Source organism: Danio rerio, chromosome 8 (assembly GCF_052040795.2).
Source record: "Danio rerio strain M-AB ecotype USA chromosome 8, GRCz13ab, whole genome shotgun sequence".
NCBI lineage: Eukaryota > Metazoa > Chordata > Actinopteri > Cypriniformes > Danionidae > Danio > Danio rerio.
In genome coordinates, this window is record NC_141028.1 from 924355 (window position 1) to 941461 (window position 17107).

General features: G+C 40.6%; 1 protein-coding gene across 1 annotated transcript in view; it reads right to left on the bottom strand.

Annotated features, from left to right (window-relative positions):
* Positions 1–5179: 5179 nt before the first annotated feature.
* The window catches only part of LOC103911612 (interleukin-6 receptor subunit beta), a 36255-nt gene continuing 24327 nt past the window's right edge, over positions 5180–17107 (bottom strand). Inside the window, exons 13-18 of the mRNA XM_087264110.1 lie at positions 16447–16545; positions 16229–16369; positions 12934–13074; positions 12111–12195; positions 9109–9190; positions 5180–7316 (exon numbers count right to left, since the gene is read on the bottom strand). Coding sequence (XP_087120236.1) covers positions 7062–7316; positions 9109–9190; positions 12111–12195; positions 12934–13074; positions 16229–16369; positions 16447–16545 — 803 coding nt within the window. The 3' untranslated portion in view covers positions 5180–7061. The remainder of the gene's footprint in view (positions 7317–9108; positions 9191–12110; positions 12196–12933; positions 13075–16228; positions 16370–16446; positions 16546–17107) is intronic.

The following is a 17107-nucleotide window of genomic DNA, read 5'->3' on the forward strand; positions in this document are numbered from 1 at the left end:
CCATGCCAATAGCCCAGGAGCATGAGCAGTGAAGCTTAAATCATGTCACGTTTCCACTGTCGGAAACATGCGTCCCGCTCGGCATTTGGTTATTGTTAGTCAACCAACAGCGGTTGAACAATGAACGCGATGGCAAAGAAAGCAAGAGAGGTATTTCTGTGGACAGACGACGAGGTCGAGTTGTTACTAAACGTAACAAATGAATAACTGCACAATGACGCCTAAAACTGACAATAGTGCAAACAACGCTCCCATTTCTGTGCCCATGTTGTTGTTTACAGAGAAGGCTGGTCTGCTGTCTTCCACTAGCGTTAAAGCCATGTGTTATAGTCATGTGATAGAGGCTTGACGAATTAGAGAAGGATACGCAATGACACAAAAGCCCCAATCTCAGCAGCCCCGCCTCCGTTTCCAGATGTCTCCGTTTTCCCTCATCCACACTGAGACCGCGCAGCAGCGCTTCAGAATGAAAACGGCCTCTCCGGCGTTTTCGAAACGCTCCGTTTTCGGCTCTCGAAACTTTGGCGTAGTGTGGTTGGATGGCTTAACCTTAGCAAAACTAATGCGTTTTCATACTAAAGCACTACTGTAAATGGGGCCTCACACACACACAGACACACACACACACAGACACACAGACACACACACACACAGACACACACACACACACACACACACTCACTCACTCACTCACTCACTCACTCACTCACACCAACACACACACACACACACACACACTCACTCACTCACTCACTCACACCAACACACGCACGCACGCACGCACGCACGCACGCACGCACGCACGCACGCACACACACACACACACACACACACACACACACATCTAAACGTGCCTGTTTCATGCACAAACACACCATTTAAACTTGACAAAAACTCTCGACAACTGTTACTGGCTTCTGTGTGGTGTAAAGATGATTATGTGTTATTGAAACAAAGAGGACGCAGCAAAGAAATATCACTTATAATTAAACTACTTTATTATTTTATGCAGCAGTCTTACATTTAAAAAGGAAACATGAGGGCGATCATAAGCAGAAACACCCCTTAAGGTGTTTTATGGTCTTAAACTGAGCAGCTGTATGTTTTGTTTTTCCTTGTGTATTTAATTATTGATTCATTTGCCTCATGTTCTCGTGTGCGATCGAAAAACTAGTGTAATTGCAACACGCCATCTTTACCAGACTCGGGCAAAGTCCGCCTCTCACTCCACCCTGAAGCCCGAGCTGGCCCTCTTTGGAGCAAGTTTTTTTTTTTACTCTTTTGCACAAGGTATTCAGTGGGCCGAAAAAGGCCGGCCGCTGGCCCCAAGGACGCCCTGCTTTGGCCCGATCAGGCCCCTGAAGTGACAGAGGAAACGTGACTGGCCCTGGCTCGCCCTGGCACACTCGCTTTAGGCACAATAGTGGAAACGCGGCTAATGACCTAAATGTATGCACAACAGTGTGTCCAGGTCAGTGTCCTCAGCTATAAATACATGGAGAACTGTTAAAAAGTTATTGTAAGGACCAGAACTAAACTATAATGGTAAGTAGAGTTAAAATTGACGTTTGTCAATATTTCTATCCGCTTGTTAAGTGGTGACGTGTTTGTGACGAATGTAATACTGTTTCCGGGTCCAAGCCGCCATTCATTTGAGTGGAGAAATCATTTGTTTATGATCGCGTTTTATTCCTATCACACATTAAAGTTAATTTTACTTAAAGTCATAGTGTACACAACAATCTCTGGGCTCGCTGCATAACAAATACCAAAATTTTAACAATTTATAAAACAATGAATCACTTTCTGGCCATCGGATATTAGGCATGGACATTTATACTGCGATCGTGACTTTCGAAAGTATTAAATCGCTTTGTAAATGTTTATTATCACCATTTCATGAGTCTCCACATTCAGTTGAATAGAGCGCTTGGACCCGGAAGCCGCTCATGTCACACTTAACAAGCGGATTGAGATGGACTGATGGCGATTAGACACATGGGATTGGAAGACCTACGACACAATATTTCAGTAAATGTCAGACTTTTTAAGGCCTAAATTATTGTTTTTAAAAGTTAAGACTTCAGACCCATCACACACAATGATTTTGATTAAAGATGAACAAAACAGTGTTTTAAGTGTTGACTAATTGTTCGCTTTAAGACTAAATGTACATACAATTTGATTTAATGTGGGCTTTTAATTCACTATATTGACCTCATTCTAAAATGCGGAAGTGCGCCTGTTTTCGCGATTGTCTTAGGGTGCGTTCACATCTGTAGTTCGCTTCATTTGGTCCGGACCAAGGGTAATAAATGATACATTGATGCATCTTCTGCCGTCTTTGGGTGGTTTTCACGCCACACTGCTGGCTTTGGTCCGAACCAGTTGAAACGAACCAAAATGCAGTCATCTGACAAAATCCACATCTCTCATTGGCCAGATGTTGTTGAATATTTTTCCTAAACTGCTTATTGATTGGTCAGAATTCACGTGCGGGAAAATGCCAGTGAACTCCTGCAGGTAAACAAAACCTTTTACTCTGGAGGGACGACTGCGCTGGCTGATTGTATGCCTGCTTTAGACAAACTATACATTACGAAAATGAAGCGCGGCCGCGGCTGGAAAACAGCGTTTAATGTGTCGCTCGTCACTTCAACAGGAGGCGTGAATTAATTTAGCTAAACTGCGACATGCTCATCTTGCGGAAATATGACCAACGATCCATCAGATAATGTTTTCCCCTCTCTCTCTCTCTCTCTCTCTGTTGGTAAAGCGCTGTCAACAAATATTTTCCTCCATATCCCATAATGCACAGCGCATCCGCCTACGCCAGCTGAATTAATCCAAAGCGCGCAGTACTTTTTGCGGTTGGACCTGTTTTAGTACGAATCATTTTCTCACCACAAACGAACCGCTCCAGGGTTTGTTTGAAAGCGTACCGAGAGCACCTCTCCAAGCAGGTCTCGGTACACTTATTTGGTCCGCTTTTGGTGCACACTCGAGTACGATTGCTGCATTCACACCTGCTTAAACGAACCGCACCAAAAGGGGAAACGAACTCTAGTGCGATTCAATGGAACTAAATAAGGCAGGTGTGAAAGCACACTTAGAACTTCTGATTCAGTCGCCTATGGGAGAAATGACTAGGAATAATAAACGGCAGAAAACAGTCAAACTACTTGGTCTGTATAGTCATGCAAACATTTGTTTGTAGAGCAAGTAGAATAATATAATAATGAAATATCAAATTGCAACATTAAGCAGCGTAACGAGCAGTTTTAAACGTCAAAAAAATGAATGGAAGTGAATGAGAGCGGAAGTCTCGAGCCAAAAAGATTCAAATGGCAGCGCCCACTCATCGGCGGAGAATAAGGTGATTAAATTAAAACGAGTGCAAATATTCAGGAAGATATCTGTCAGAGCGGGCAGAAAATAAAACTGAAAGATTTTTCTCAGCACCTTTTAAGCACAAACTGTATAATTACAATCTAAAACACGTTTATTCTTAAGTTAATCTTGGTTTAAGAATATTCCGATGATATTAGCACTGGAAAACAACACTGACTTTAATCTGAAGTGAATTTGTGCAGTCTATTGTTAAATTATTATATTAGTAATCAAATTGATTTAATCGGCATCTTCTAGATTATAGTCGCCTCACAGCAAGAAGGTCGCTGGTTCAAACCTCGGCTCAGTTGGCGTTTCTGTGTGGAGTTTACATGTTCTCCGTCTTCGCGTGGGTTTCCTCTGGGTGCTTCGGTTTCTCCCACAGTCCAAACACATGCGGTACAGGTGTATTGGGTAGGCTAAATTGTCCGTAGTATGTGAATGTGTGTGTGTGGATGTTTCCCAGAGATGGGTTGCGGCTGGAAGGGCATCTGCTGCGTAAAAAAACTAGCTGGATAAGTTGGCGGTTCATTCCGCTGTGGCAACCCCGGATTAATAAAGGTACTAAGCCGACAAGAAAATGAATGAATGAATATTAGGGATGCCGCGGTTCTCCATATAATATTGAACTGTACAGTACGACATTCACGGTTCAATACGCGCTTGTGAATTGCGGTTTGTGGGTTTTGCGTTTAAATAATTTATATGTGTTTTATATCTCCCTGAATTGACTGTTTGTGCCTCTAAATCCATGAGCTGATATGAGGAAACTCCTCCCCGCGAGTAAATATCCATCACTATGCTCTAAAGTTAGGGGGCGCTTGACCATCACTCCACACTTTAACATGGCGAGCGGCGGTGACGTGAGGCTGAGGCAACAGTACAAGGAAGCGCCGGAGAAGGGAGGCGGTAAGTATAATGCCAATAAAAGAAAAAACGGTGAACAAAAAATAACTGTACAAGCATTGTTTTACACGCATAACCATGACTGCACATCTGCAGCGCATCACCCAGCAATATCACTGTCTGAAGGCAGAATATAGCAGAGAAGGTAATACAGTCCTCCAAATAGCAACAATCCCTCGCTGAATCTGTCAACAAACATACCCAACTGGCTCCGAGAGACGCATAAAAATATCAAAGGCAGTGCGGGTGATTATTGCTGAAGCCGTTTAGGGTGATTGGAGATGTGGGCTTTTGTCATCTTATAAAAGCACTCGATCCACATTACAGACTACAGTCTGGCATTTATTTCAGCACCGAGATAATCAAGATGGGTTATTTATGTTACTGAAGTACAAATATGTTGATTTGAATTGATCTTTATTATCTTCACATGTGTGTTTATTTTCAAAGTGCAGGATTTGATGTGTTCCCCAGTTTGTACATGGGCTACAGCAGCTGTGAGATTTCAGTGTTAGTTTTTTTATACAATACTCCAGGAACTAGTGCACTTTTCTGTGCTTTTAAGCAAAACAAAATGAGCATTGCAATCAATCGTTTTTATTTTTTTCTCCTCAACCTCTTACTGTTCCTATTGCCTATAAAACAAAACAAAAAACACACGTGTCAAGCCATGAGAACACAACCGAACAGCGTGTTAAAACTAAGGCATGTATTGAACTGTGGGCTAACTGTATTGTTGCATCCCTAGTGAATATGCGTTTCATTTTCCTATACAGTAATAATACAGTTAATGCTGTATGTCTGGAATCATTATGAGCTCATTATTTATTAGTTGAAATTTAAATACGTCCCAATAGAAAATAAATGTTCTGCAGACATGCAATGCTTTACATCATAGATTTATTACACTTTCATATTGACATTACTGATACACTGAATATTTCCAGATCGCAACACCGGCATTCTGTTGACTATTATTGTAGAACTGTACAAAGCTTCCAACAAATAAACATGAATTTAAATGATATTTTGGTTTCTCCATTCAACACAATCCCTAAACAATGCATGTGAACATTAACAATCATATAATATATGAATTCAGAATTATTCGACGCCCTTTGAATTTTCCTTTTTTTTTTATATCTCCCAAATGATGTTGAACAGATTCAGGAAATGTTCACAGTATGTCTGATAATATTTTTTCTTCTGGAGAAACTCTTACTTGTTTTATTTCGGCTAGAATAAAAGCAGTTTTTAATTTTTTAAACACCATTTTAAGGTCAATATTATTAGCCCCTTTAAGCTATATTTGTTCTCGATAGTCTACACAGAACAAACCATCATTATACAATGACTTGCCTAATTACCCTAATCTGCCTAGTTACCCTAATTACCCTAGTGAAGCCTTTAAATGAGACTTTAAGCTGTATAGAAGTGTCTTGAAGAATATCTAGACTAATATTATTTACTGTCATCATGACAAAGAGAATATAAATCAGTTATTAGAGATGAGTTATTAACACTATTATAATTAGAGATGTGCTGGAGAAATCTGCTCTGTTAAACAGAAAATGGGTAAAAATAAACAGGGGGGTGAATAATTCTGACTTCAACTGTATATTGATGTTTTAAGGCTCATTCAGCTTCATACATGACTGTTGCAAGCAGGAAGCAGCATGACTGTGCGATATTACACAATACTGTAACTGTAAAGTACAACATAACACAGATTTCATCATACAGTCATCTCTGAATTGAACACGTTCATTAGAGCAGTGGTTCTCAAAGTGGGGGTCGGGACCCCCCAAGGGGTCGCGAGACAATTAAGAGGGGGGGGGGGGGGGTCGCCTGGTGATTTCCAAAAATCTATTTATTTATAAACCATAAGAATTACCATATTTTATCAATAAACTACTGAAGAGAAAAAATGTTGTTTATAGTTAATATACACTATATAGTTACTACAGTAGCTTATAGTTACTAGTTCTATTGGATTGCGACCCCTGGGGGAATTACATAATTTTAAAGACACACCAGCGGTGTCAGATGCAGCAGATTGATTTTATAACATCAGGGTAAACTTTCTGGCACATTTACAGCACTGATTTACATTAAAAAAAGATTAAACTAAGAATAAACTTGGGTCTATTGGTGTGTGTGCGCTATTGCATGCAAGGTTTCTGTATATATAATCACCTCAGAGGATATTGGGGGTCGCGAGTCACTAGCATTGTTATTTTGGGGGTCGCAAGCTAAAAAGTTTGGTAACCCCTGCATTAGAGAGACGGGTTCTGTGATGCTTCTTAATCTGCTTTCTCAACATTTTACAGACACTTCACCAACTGAACACTGCTTGTTATTTACTGGGAAAAATAAAATGAAAATGACACACGTTTTTGGCGTATAGTGTGGACGGATGGCGTAACCGTAGTAAAACGTATGTGTTTTAAAACTAAACCGTGTTAGTCTGAATGGGGGCTTAGGCACTCGGCCACATCGCACTCATGTGATATTGCTCATATTTATAATTATTTTATAAGCGCTGAGCTGTGGTTTATAATCAAACATTTGCACATGTATTTCTTGGTTGAAATATTAATTATCGCTCTTCTTTTGGGTGCAGATATTTATTCATGTTTAAATGACTACAAATGCAAAGATGAAGAGAGCAGCAGTCGTGTGAGATCCTGCATAGACTATTGAAGGCTCTTCCTTTAGACTGAACACATGTTGATGTGTGTGTGTGTTTGAGTCTGATGTTCCTGTCAGACTGCAGGGATCTGTCCGTTGTGAATGTAGTGTGTGTGATCCGGCATTACGGGTAGATGCACGTACTCTGGCAGGCTGGAGGGAGTGTGTGTGTCTGGGTTTCCTCTCCACAGAGCAGTACCTTCATCAGCGCAGGACTCTGAAGAGCTCAGATCTTCATCAGGTTCTTCTAGGAGCTGCAGGATGCTCTTCTCCATCTGCTGCTCCATCAGGAACACACTCTCCATCAGCACACACACCTCAGCCTCAGCCTGAGTGAGGAGTGCACGTGCACACGCACACACACACACACACACACACACACATACACACATACACACATACACACATACATACAAACATACAAAGACATAAATAATTTCAAATGCACATGCATGCATGCATACAAACACACACACAATCACACACACAAACATGCTCACATAAACACACATTTAAACAAACACACACACACACAAACACATATATACACAAATTTACACACACATATATAAACACTTACAGAAACACAACTGCACACACAAACAAACACACACATACAAACACATATATACACAAATATACACACACATATATATAAACATGCACATAAACACAACTGCACACACAAACAAACACATACAAACACACACATGCACAGAAAGACAAACGCGCATATATATATATATATATATATATATATATACATACAAACGCACAAATACACATATACACAAACACACACAACCATACACACAAACAAACACACACAAAATTACACATACATGCAACCACACGCACACACACATATACACAGACATACACACACACACACACACACACACACACACACACACACACAAAAACAGACAAATGCAAATATATACACACGCACACACACAAATGCACATACAGACATACACAAACACACATACAACCACACACACAAATGCACATATATACACAAACGCGCACACACACACAAATGCGCACAAAAACAAACACACACAGAAATACACATACAAACAAAAACACACATATATACACGCATATAACACAAACGCATACACACATATACAGACACACACAACCATACAAACACACACATACACATACAAATGAAGATACACAAACACAAATACACATACAACCACACACAAAACAAACACAGGCAGACGCACACAAACACATGCACAGAAAGACAAACGCATATATATATATATATATATATATATATATATATATATACACACACACACACACACACAAAAACGCACAAGTACTCATACATACAAGCACACATATACACAAACACAAACAACCATACACACAAACACACACAAAAATACACATATATGCAACCCCACACACACACATACACACACACACAAAAACAGACAAATGCAAATATATACACACGCACACACAAATGCACATACAGACATACACAAACACACATACAACCACACACACAAATGCGCACAAAAACAAACACACAGAAATGCACATACAAACAAACACACACATATACACACATACAGACACACACATACAGACACACACCACCATACAAACACACACATACACACAAACACAGACAAACGCACATATATATATACAAACGCACACACACAACCATGCACAAAAACAAACACACAAACATAAACGCACAAAGACAAACACGCATATAACACAAATGCATATATACACAACCATACAAACACACACATACATACAAATATACATATACACATACAAACACATACACACACAAGTGCACATACACTCATATACACACGTACAAACTCAGATAGATTAGTAAATACACACCTACAAAAAAGCAAACACACACACACACACACACACACACACACACACAAAGCTGAAGTGATGTTTAACAGAGGGAAGATTTATAGTTCGCAATAAATGTAAATCACATGTTTACATGTTAACAAACTGACATGTACACAACAGCATTTACTTGTGGTGTGTTTTTAAAAAGAGCCAATATAATAGTAGTGTTGTCTTCAATGATCATTAAAGCCGTGTGAGACTGAGTCAGACCTGCAGATGAGGGCTGAGGAGCCACCGACCAATCAGACTGAAGCGTGGGTTGGAGATGACCGGGAATAAATACTGCCTGCATCTGTGAACAACACAAGAACAGAGATTATTACACCACTCAGAGACTCAGTGGCTCAGTGGTCAGAAGTCTGGCCTCACAGCAAGAAGGTCCGGCTGGGTCAGTTGGTGTTTCTCTGTGGAGTTTGCATGTTCTCCCCGTGTTGGGGTGGGTTTCCTCCGGGTGCTCTGGTTTCCCCCACAGTGCAAACACATGCGCTATAGGGGAACTGATCAACTAAACTGGCCGTAGTGTATGAGTGTGAGTGTGTATGGGTGTTTCCCAGTACTGGGTTGCAGTTGGAAGGGCATCCGCTGTGTAAAACATATGCTGAAATAGTTGGTGGTTCATTCCACTGATGAATAAAGGGACCAAGCCGAAGGAAAATGAAGGAATGAATGAATTACACCACTCTCTGGATTCTGGAATACTGGACTCTGATTGGTCGATCATGACATTCTGAATTTTGTAATTCCCCAATAACAGTGCTCTGAAATGTGCATTTGTTATTGGATCATTCATTCATTTTCTTGTCGGCTTAGTCCCTTTATTAAATCCAGGGTCGCCACAGCGGAATGAACCGCCAACTTATCCAGCAAGTTTTTACGCAGCGATTGGCCTTCCAGCCGCAACCCATCTCCGGGAAACATCCACACACACATTCACACACTCATACACTACGGACATTTTAGCCTACCCAATTTTCCTGTACCGCATGTGTTTGGACTGTGGGGGAAACCGGAGCACCCGGAGGAAACCCACGCGAAGGCAGGGAGAACATGCAAACTCCACACAGAAACGCCAACTGAGCCGAGGTTAGAACCAGCGACCTTCTTGCTGTGAGGCGACAGCACTACCTACTGCACCACTGCCTCGCCTTGTTATTGGATGTTTGATGTAATCTCAAATGAAACATGACGAGAGGGCGGGGTATATCAGACACTAGAGAGCATTTGATTGGCCAGAAGATTTGATGAGAACTTAAAGAAAGACGTGACCTTAAAATATATATCATTTATCCATTATCTATTTTGCAAACTTTGTCACTGTTTTGGAGACACTAGATTACTTAAGGCTAACATACTGATATTGACATCTAATAAAGCATTATTTTAATTTCATGGGACCTAAACCTAATAAAAAAGCTCATCCAAGTACTACCAATATCTTGGCCATTACCGAATATATAATAGATATAATCAAAAAGCAAACTGAGCATGTGCGCAGAAAAAAATAAAAATACGCCCTGCTCCAGCTTAACGCTGACGTGCTGCTCTGCTCCCAGTGCAACTCCCGGTTGTCGAAAAAATAGCCACGCTGCGCTCATGCTGCTCATGTGTTGTCAAACTGGCGTAACAGTGCTTTATGCAGTGTCGGCACGCAGTGAGTTTTGCAAGTCGACAAAACAAAGTTGAAATAATATGTTGGTGATTAGACTAAGCATGGCTCCTGATAGTTTTTTGTATGAAGCAAAAAGAAGCGATGAGTCGGGGAGGCAAGACTTATTAAACCTCATTCTTGGCCATGAGTTGGGTTTCTATAAAACATTTTTTTTTGTTCTAGAATTGTTTATAGAATTTCATTCTAATGAAATTAAAATTCATGCAAAAGATTTCTTAAATTATCTTAGCATCACTTCAGATGTGTCTTTATATTGTTTTCCAGTTACATTTAGGATTATTTTTGTTATTTATTTAGAATATTAATAGTATAACAACAATAATGCTGTTATTTATTTATAATTCTATATGTTTTGTTTCATTAATATATATACACATATATATATTTACACAAAAGTTCTGTCTGGTACTTGAATCTGATTGGCTGATAGCCGTGCGATATTTCGCCAGTAACATCACACAAAGGCCTCTTCACCTCTGTGTATTACTCCGCCCACATACAGCAAGCAACAAGCAGGCTACAGTTTGACAAATATTACTGCTGTTCGACAGCAAAATGTACTTTTGAGGCTTTTTAGTGGAGAATGTAGTTGTTTAGATTGCAACTGTGCAGTTTATTTGTAAGAATAGTGCTTATTTTAAAATATTGACAATTTCAGAGAGCTCATCGACGTCCTTAGACAGTTGACGTTGTCTATCCACAAGATGGTGCCAGAAGCGCATAATAAGCCCTTGCTCAGTGTGTTTTCTTGAGCGTGAATTAAAAAGCTGAAAAACAGAAGCCTTGTGGTCTTTAAGATGGACCAGATAGAGTCAATAAGAAGCAGCGAATAAGAAGCTGGATTCAGCCTTGTCCCTCCTTATCGCAAACACAACAGCAGTCTGGTAAGTTAGTATATACTTTTCAACATATTCACACACAAGATCCACCCATACGGCTGTCAGTAAAGGACCTCACACACGCATACGCATACGCACACACACACACACACTCACACACACAGAGTTTGTCACAGGGGCATGAATGAAATGTTCATGAGTGAAAGTGAAACTGCCGAACTGCAGTTAAAGTCAGCCAAAATTACAGGAAACTCTTATATTACAGCACCTGTCGTAAACACTTTAATTATATTATTGTCAATTAAGGCAGATAACTAGACTACAGATGTCCATGTAAGTGTAGTCAGTCGTGTTTTCGAAGTAAGTGAAAGATCCAGAAGGGCGTCCTGCTGATTTGATTCAGAAGGGCACTTGTTTGTCAGACGGCTCACCGGTCAGGTATACATCCGCGCTCAAATATCAAGGCGAAAGTCACCATAGCTTGCGTAGAATAGATCCAGCTCCCAACACAACTCTGAGAATAGATTAACAGCCATATTTTTAATCGCATGATAAGAGTCTCGTGTTAACACAGCACATTAACGCTGATAACGGCCCACCACTAATATATATATATATCAGTTTCAGGTTATGTTTTAGTGTTGGTAACATCCCTCATTGTCCCACAGTTAGTGTTGTGTTTTCAGTGTATGTGATGATCTTACATGCTCCTGGTGAACACGGAGAAAATCCCACAGATGAGGAGCAGCAGGAGCACCGGCACAGCGAACCGCAGCGCATCCTCATAATCTGCAGATCAATATAGAAGGAGTCATGTGATCATTTCATAATAACACTTGTATTGTGTATTGTTCAAATGGACTCCTCTGGTGATATTGGTGCTGTTTTTGCACCATTGACTTCCATTATAATCCTATTTATTGATTGCAAAGCCATGACAGCAGATAATCCTGCATTCGTAATTGTTGCTGGTTTCTGTGTGGATTAGAGGCTCTTAATATAGTTGTGTGTCAGCAGTGTGTGAATCCAGCCAGTGAACATGAATGAAGTGTGTTTGTTATAATCAGACTTGATGAATTAAACACTTTGATTGACATTCTGCCTTTGTACGGGTCATCAGAGGGGGAAAGCCCCGCCTACAAGACATTTGAAGGCTTCACTAGGGTAATTAGGGTAAAGTTAGGGTAATTAGGCAAGTCGTTGTATAACAGTGGTTTGTTCTGGAGACAATCCAACACTAATATTGCTGAAGGGGCGAATAATATTGACCTTAACATGCCTTAAAAACTATTAAGAACTGCTTTTATTCTAGCCCAAATAAAACAAGTAAGACTTTCTCCAGAAGAACAAATATTATAGAAAATACTGTGAACAACTCCTGAATCTGGTTAACATCATTTAGGAAATATTTGAAAAATAGATAAAAACTTCACAGGAGGGCGAATCATTCTGACTTCAGTTGTGTATAGTGGTTTAATCTGATGGGAGTCTGCTCTGTGTGAGCAGGTTGTAGGCGGCTCATCTTACCCAGCAGGAGTGTGTGGACGTCCAGAGTGGCCCGGGTGAAGTTCACAGCTGTAGTTTCTGCACGGATGAAGACGGAGTACTGTGTGTTCGGCTGAAGATTGAGGAACCAGTGCTGCTGTTGATCAGGAAACACCGACACCGCTGAGAGAATAGACACAGTTTCCATCAGATGTATAGACCTTTTTCTTGGAACGCAAAATTACCCATGATGCTTTGCGTGTATGTGCAAGGAGAATGCAAAGAACCTCCGGTCGGCAGCTGATGCGTGTAAACAGTCACATCTGGACAGCTTTGAAACGATAGTTTTACTCTATTTTACCTGCTTTTATCCTCTTTGAGCTAATACTGTTGTCCATCAGCAGCATCTCCTGGACTGATCATTTACAGAAATGTGATCTAATAGGATGGAAAACAGCTGCTGTGAGGCGTTTTCCCCTCGCTGTCAGACGGCATCTTCTGCAGTTTAAATGAAGCCTCGTCATCGCTAAAGTCAACATTTTCTTTATTTCAAATATATAACCAGCCCAAACTAATGTAGCTCACCAAAATGTTTGACACACACACGTAGCCTGTACTGTGCCACTGACACACTGATTTAATAACTGTGACAAAGTGAAAATATAGGCGAGTGTCATTTCACATGACAGAAAAACACAAACCGTGGTGAAAACAACACACGAAATAAAACACAAACGGCTCGCGATTACAATGAACAGCAAATCAGCAGCAGAGGATCAATAACAGACTTTTATTGCTCATTTATGTAAATTAAACGACTTTCATACCTGTTAAGTTTCATGCCAGTACTCTGGTTCTTCTCTCTCTCTCTCTCTCTCTCTGTGTGAGCCTGTGTGTGTGTGTGTGTGTGTGTGTGTTAAAGAGCTAACAGCTGACAGGCCGGGAACACACACACACACACTAGCTGCGTCCCAAATGGCACACTATACACTATGCACTCATGCACTATGTACTTATGCACTTACACACTCAACAGGATAGTATATGTATGTAGTGCTGTCCCAAATGGCACACTAATGTTTTTTTTCTAAGCGGAAATTCAAACTGTTTCCCTGATGACGTTTGACGGTTGCCAAATCAGTGAAATAAACAACAGAATTATCAAATAATACCTGCCGTGAGTATAACCGCATTCACCATCGGGAGGCGCTATAATCACTCTCGTAGGAGAATTTTGCTTTCACCATCCAAAATAAATAAAGTTATTCAACATGTGCGTCTGATAGCTCCGCCCCTTCCGCTACGTAAGCAAACATGTGGTCGTTGAGTGCGTGAAGTGTCCATTCCACACTTCATTTTAGCGGCTGAATGAGTGCATCATCCGGGTAATTAAAGTGCACTTATTATTTTTAGAGTTTTCAGTGTGAACACACTACTTACACTATTTATACTACAAAATGGCGTAGAATAGTGCATAAGTATGCGATTTGGGACGCAGCTAAAGTATTTCTGACGGCAGACACGTGAACTAGGAGAACGTTTTTCTCGTATTTCTGACGGGCTTGAACCACATGTGACAGATTATAACGGCTTTAACAAAAACATTTCTAAGTTGTGTGTCACAAAAACACTCTGTTATCCATTAAAAACGTCATTGAAACCCATTTTCGGAGAGCAAATTACCAGTTGTACACGCTGTGAACAGAAGTTTTTAGCATTCTACCGGAAGACGCTGGTCGCTATGGCGCCCTCCATGCAGCAGCCATGAAAAAGCTCTATAGCCAAAACTGTATTACTGCATAAAGCATCAGTGAATAAAGCAGCTTCTCCATCAGTGCTGCACAGAAGAGCATCAGCTCCTGCACTGATATCGCTGAGAGGAGTGTAGTGTGCGGCACTGTTGGGATTCTCCACTGCGGTGTTTGTTCTCCTCTAATAAATGAGCTGTGCCTCAGAACACCAAGACCAAACGTGATGAACGCGGTGGCTTTTGGGGGAGTGAGACGAGAGTGCAGACTGATGATCAAGACAGTTCTGGAGGGAATACTAATAGGTAGGGGTGTAACGATTTATCGTTGTACGATTTATTGCGATGCAAAAATGTCTCGATATGCATGGTGGCGTTATGACGATTTGATTACGATATGACGTCCGTTTTCTCTTATTAGTTGAGCTGTTTGCACGTGAGCTACGTTCCACCTGCTGTCGCACGAGAGTTCAGATTGCAGCAGCAGTAATGTTAGCAGACCAAGATGAGTGGAGCTGAAATAGAGGATGGCCCATCCTCTCAAAATCAGACGTCTGGCAACATTTCGGTTGTACAGTCGTTGCTTTAGACTCGTCCGCTTTTTGACACGCATACTGGGTCAAACATCCTAAGTTTTGCAGTCTTCACAGTGTTTACATACTTTGCACAGCGACAGGGAAACCTCCTAATGGTGTTGAAAGAGTCACATACTGTATTTATAAGGTACAATTCACCCTAAAATATCATTCTGTCTTCATATAATGATGTATTGGCGGCCGCAAAATCACACATGACGTGAGCTGACTGTGAGCTGTTACTACAGAGGGCGGACTGATAGACGCGCGCGTATGGCAAGCCGTTTTAGCATTTAAACCTTTGTTCTGACTATCCATAAATATATTTAGAGATATCTCTAATTATATTTTGACTAGTCATAATTATAATTCGACTAGTCAGAATGACAATTAGAGATATCTGCAATTACAATTGTACTAGTATGAAATCAGATTGGAGATATCTGCAAATATATTATGACTAGTCATATTCCTCCATTGACTTCCATTGAAAAATATTTGCAGATATCTCTAAATGAGTTGACTAGTCACAATTGTAATTAGAGATATCTCTAAATGAATTTAATTAAATATGAATTAAATACCTGAAAATGTGGATTTTTTTTTTTGCACACACAAAAAACGCAAGTGACCAAGCAAAGCCTTAAGCTCTCACTGTTAAATTCAATTGAATAGAAAGCTTATTTTTTTACACCTTTACTTAAATTGTTCCTTAATTTTGTCTCTGTCATTTCAATAATATTTTTAAGAAGTTTTTAAATTGTTTTATTTTCCAGAGACAGGCCTGTTTAATTTATTTTCTTAAAGAAGGTTCAGTTTAACAAGTTGAAACAAAAGAAATACATAAAAAATAGTTTACTTGGTAAAATTTGCATTTCAGTTTAATTTTCTATTTTTATTCCAAATATCGAGATACATATCGAATCGTGAACATTATATCGTGATACACATCGTATCGTGAGCTGAGTGTATCGTTACACCCCTACTAATAGGAGAAGAACACTGAAGCACTCACTGTGTGTGTCCTGCGGGCCGCTGAGCTCCAGATGATACTGACGAACATTAACACTGCTGTTCACCTGCTGCCACGACCACTGCACACACACTGCAGAGCTGGACACACTCGCCACTGACAGCAGCTGAAGATTGAGAAGAGCTGCACACACACACTTACAGACATTGACAAACACACTCACCACTGACATACACAGCGTGTGTGTGATGGTGATTTACCGCCATGCTGCAGATCAGCAGAGATGGAGGACGGAGGCCCGCAGACACGCTCACACACTGGAAACACACTGATGCTGTAAACCTGCTGCTGTCTGACATCTGAGAACACGAACACACACACACACACACACACACACACACACACACACACACACACACACAGCTCAGTTCCAGAAAAAAACAATTGCAATTCAAGAAATCTGTACAGTGCATCTGTAAAGTATTGATAGCGCTTCACTTTTTCCACATTGTTTTATGTTCCAGTTAGAGATCTGAGCTGGACTAAATTTTGAATCCCGCTCCCACCAGGTTTTAGCCCGAACTTTTATTTGTTGTCCCGCTGCACAACCCGCCCAGTTTTCTACCCGCCGCACCTGTTCCTGCTTACAAGCGGGAGGGAGAACAAAACCGAAAACCACCCAGCTATACAGTCCAGACAGCCAGTGTGTATAAACACACACACACACACATAAGCACCAAGCAAGTGACACACACACATAGGCATCACCATACACACACACACACACACACACACACACACACACACACACACACACAGAGCAACAAACAAGTCTTATTCACACACATACACACATATGCTCAGGAGTCGGGAGCGATATTGTTAGACTGCTAGCTCCCGTCCAAAATTTAACCAGTTAGC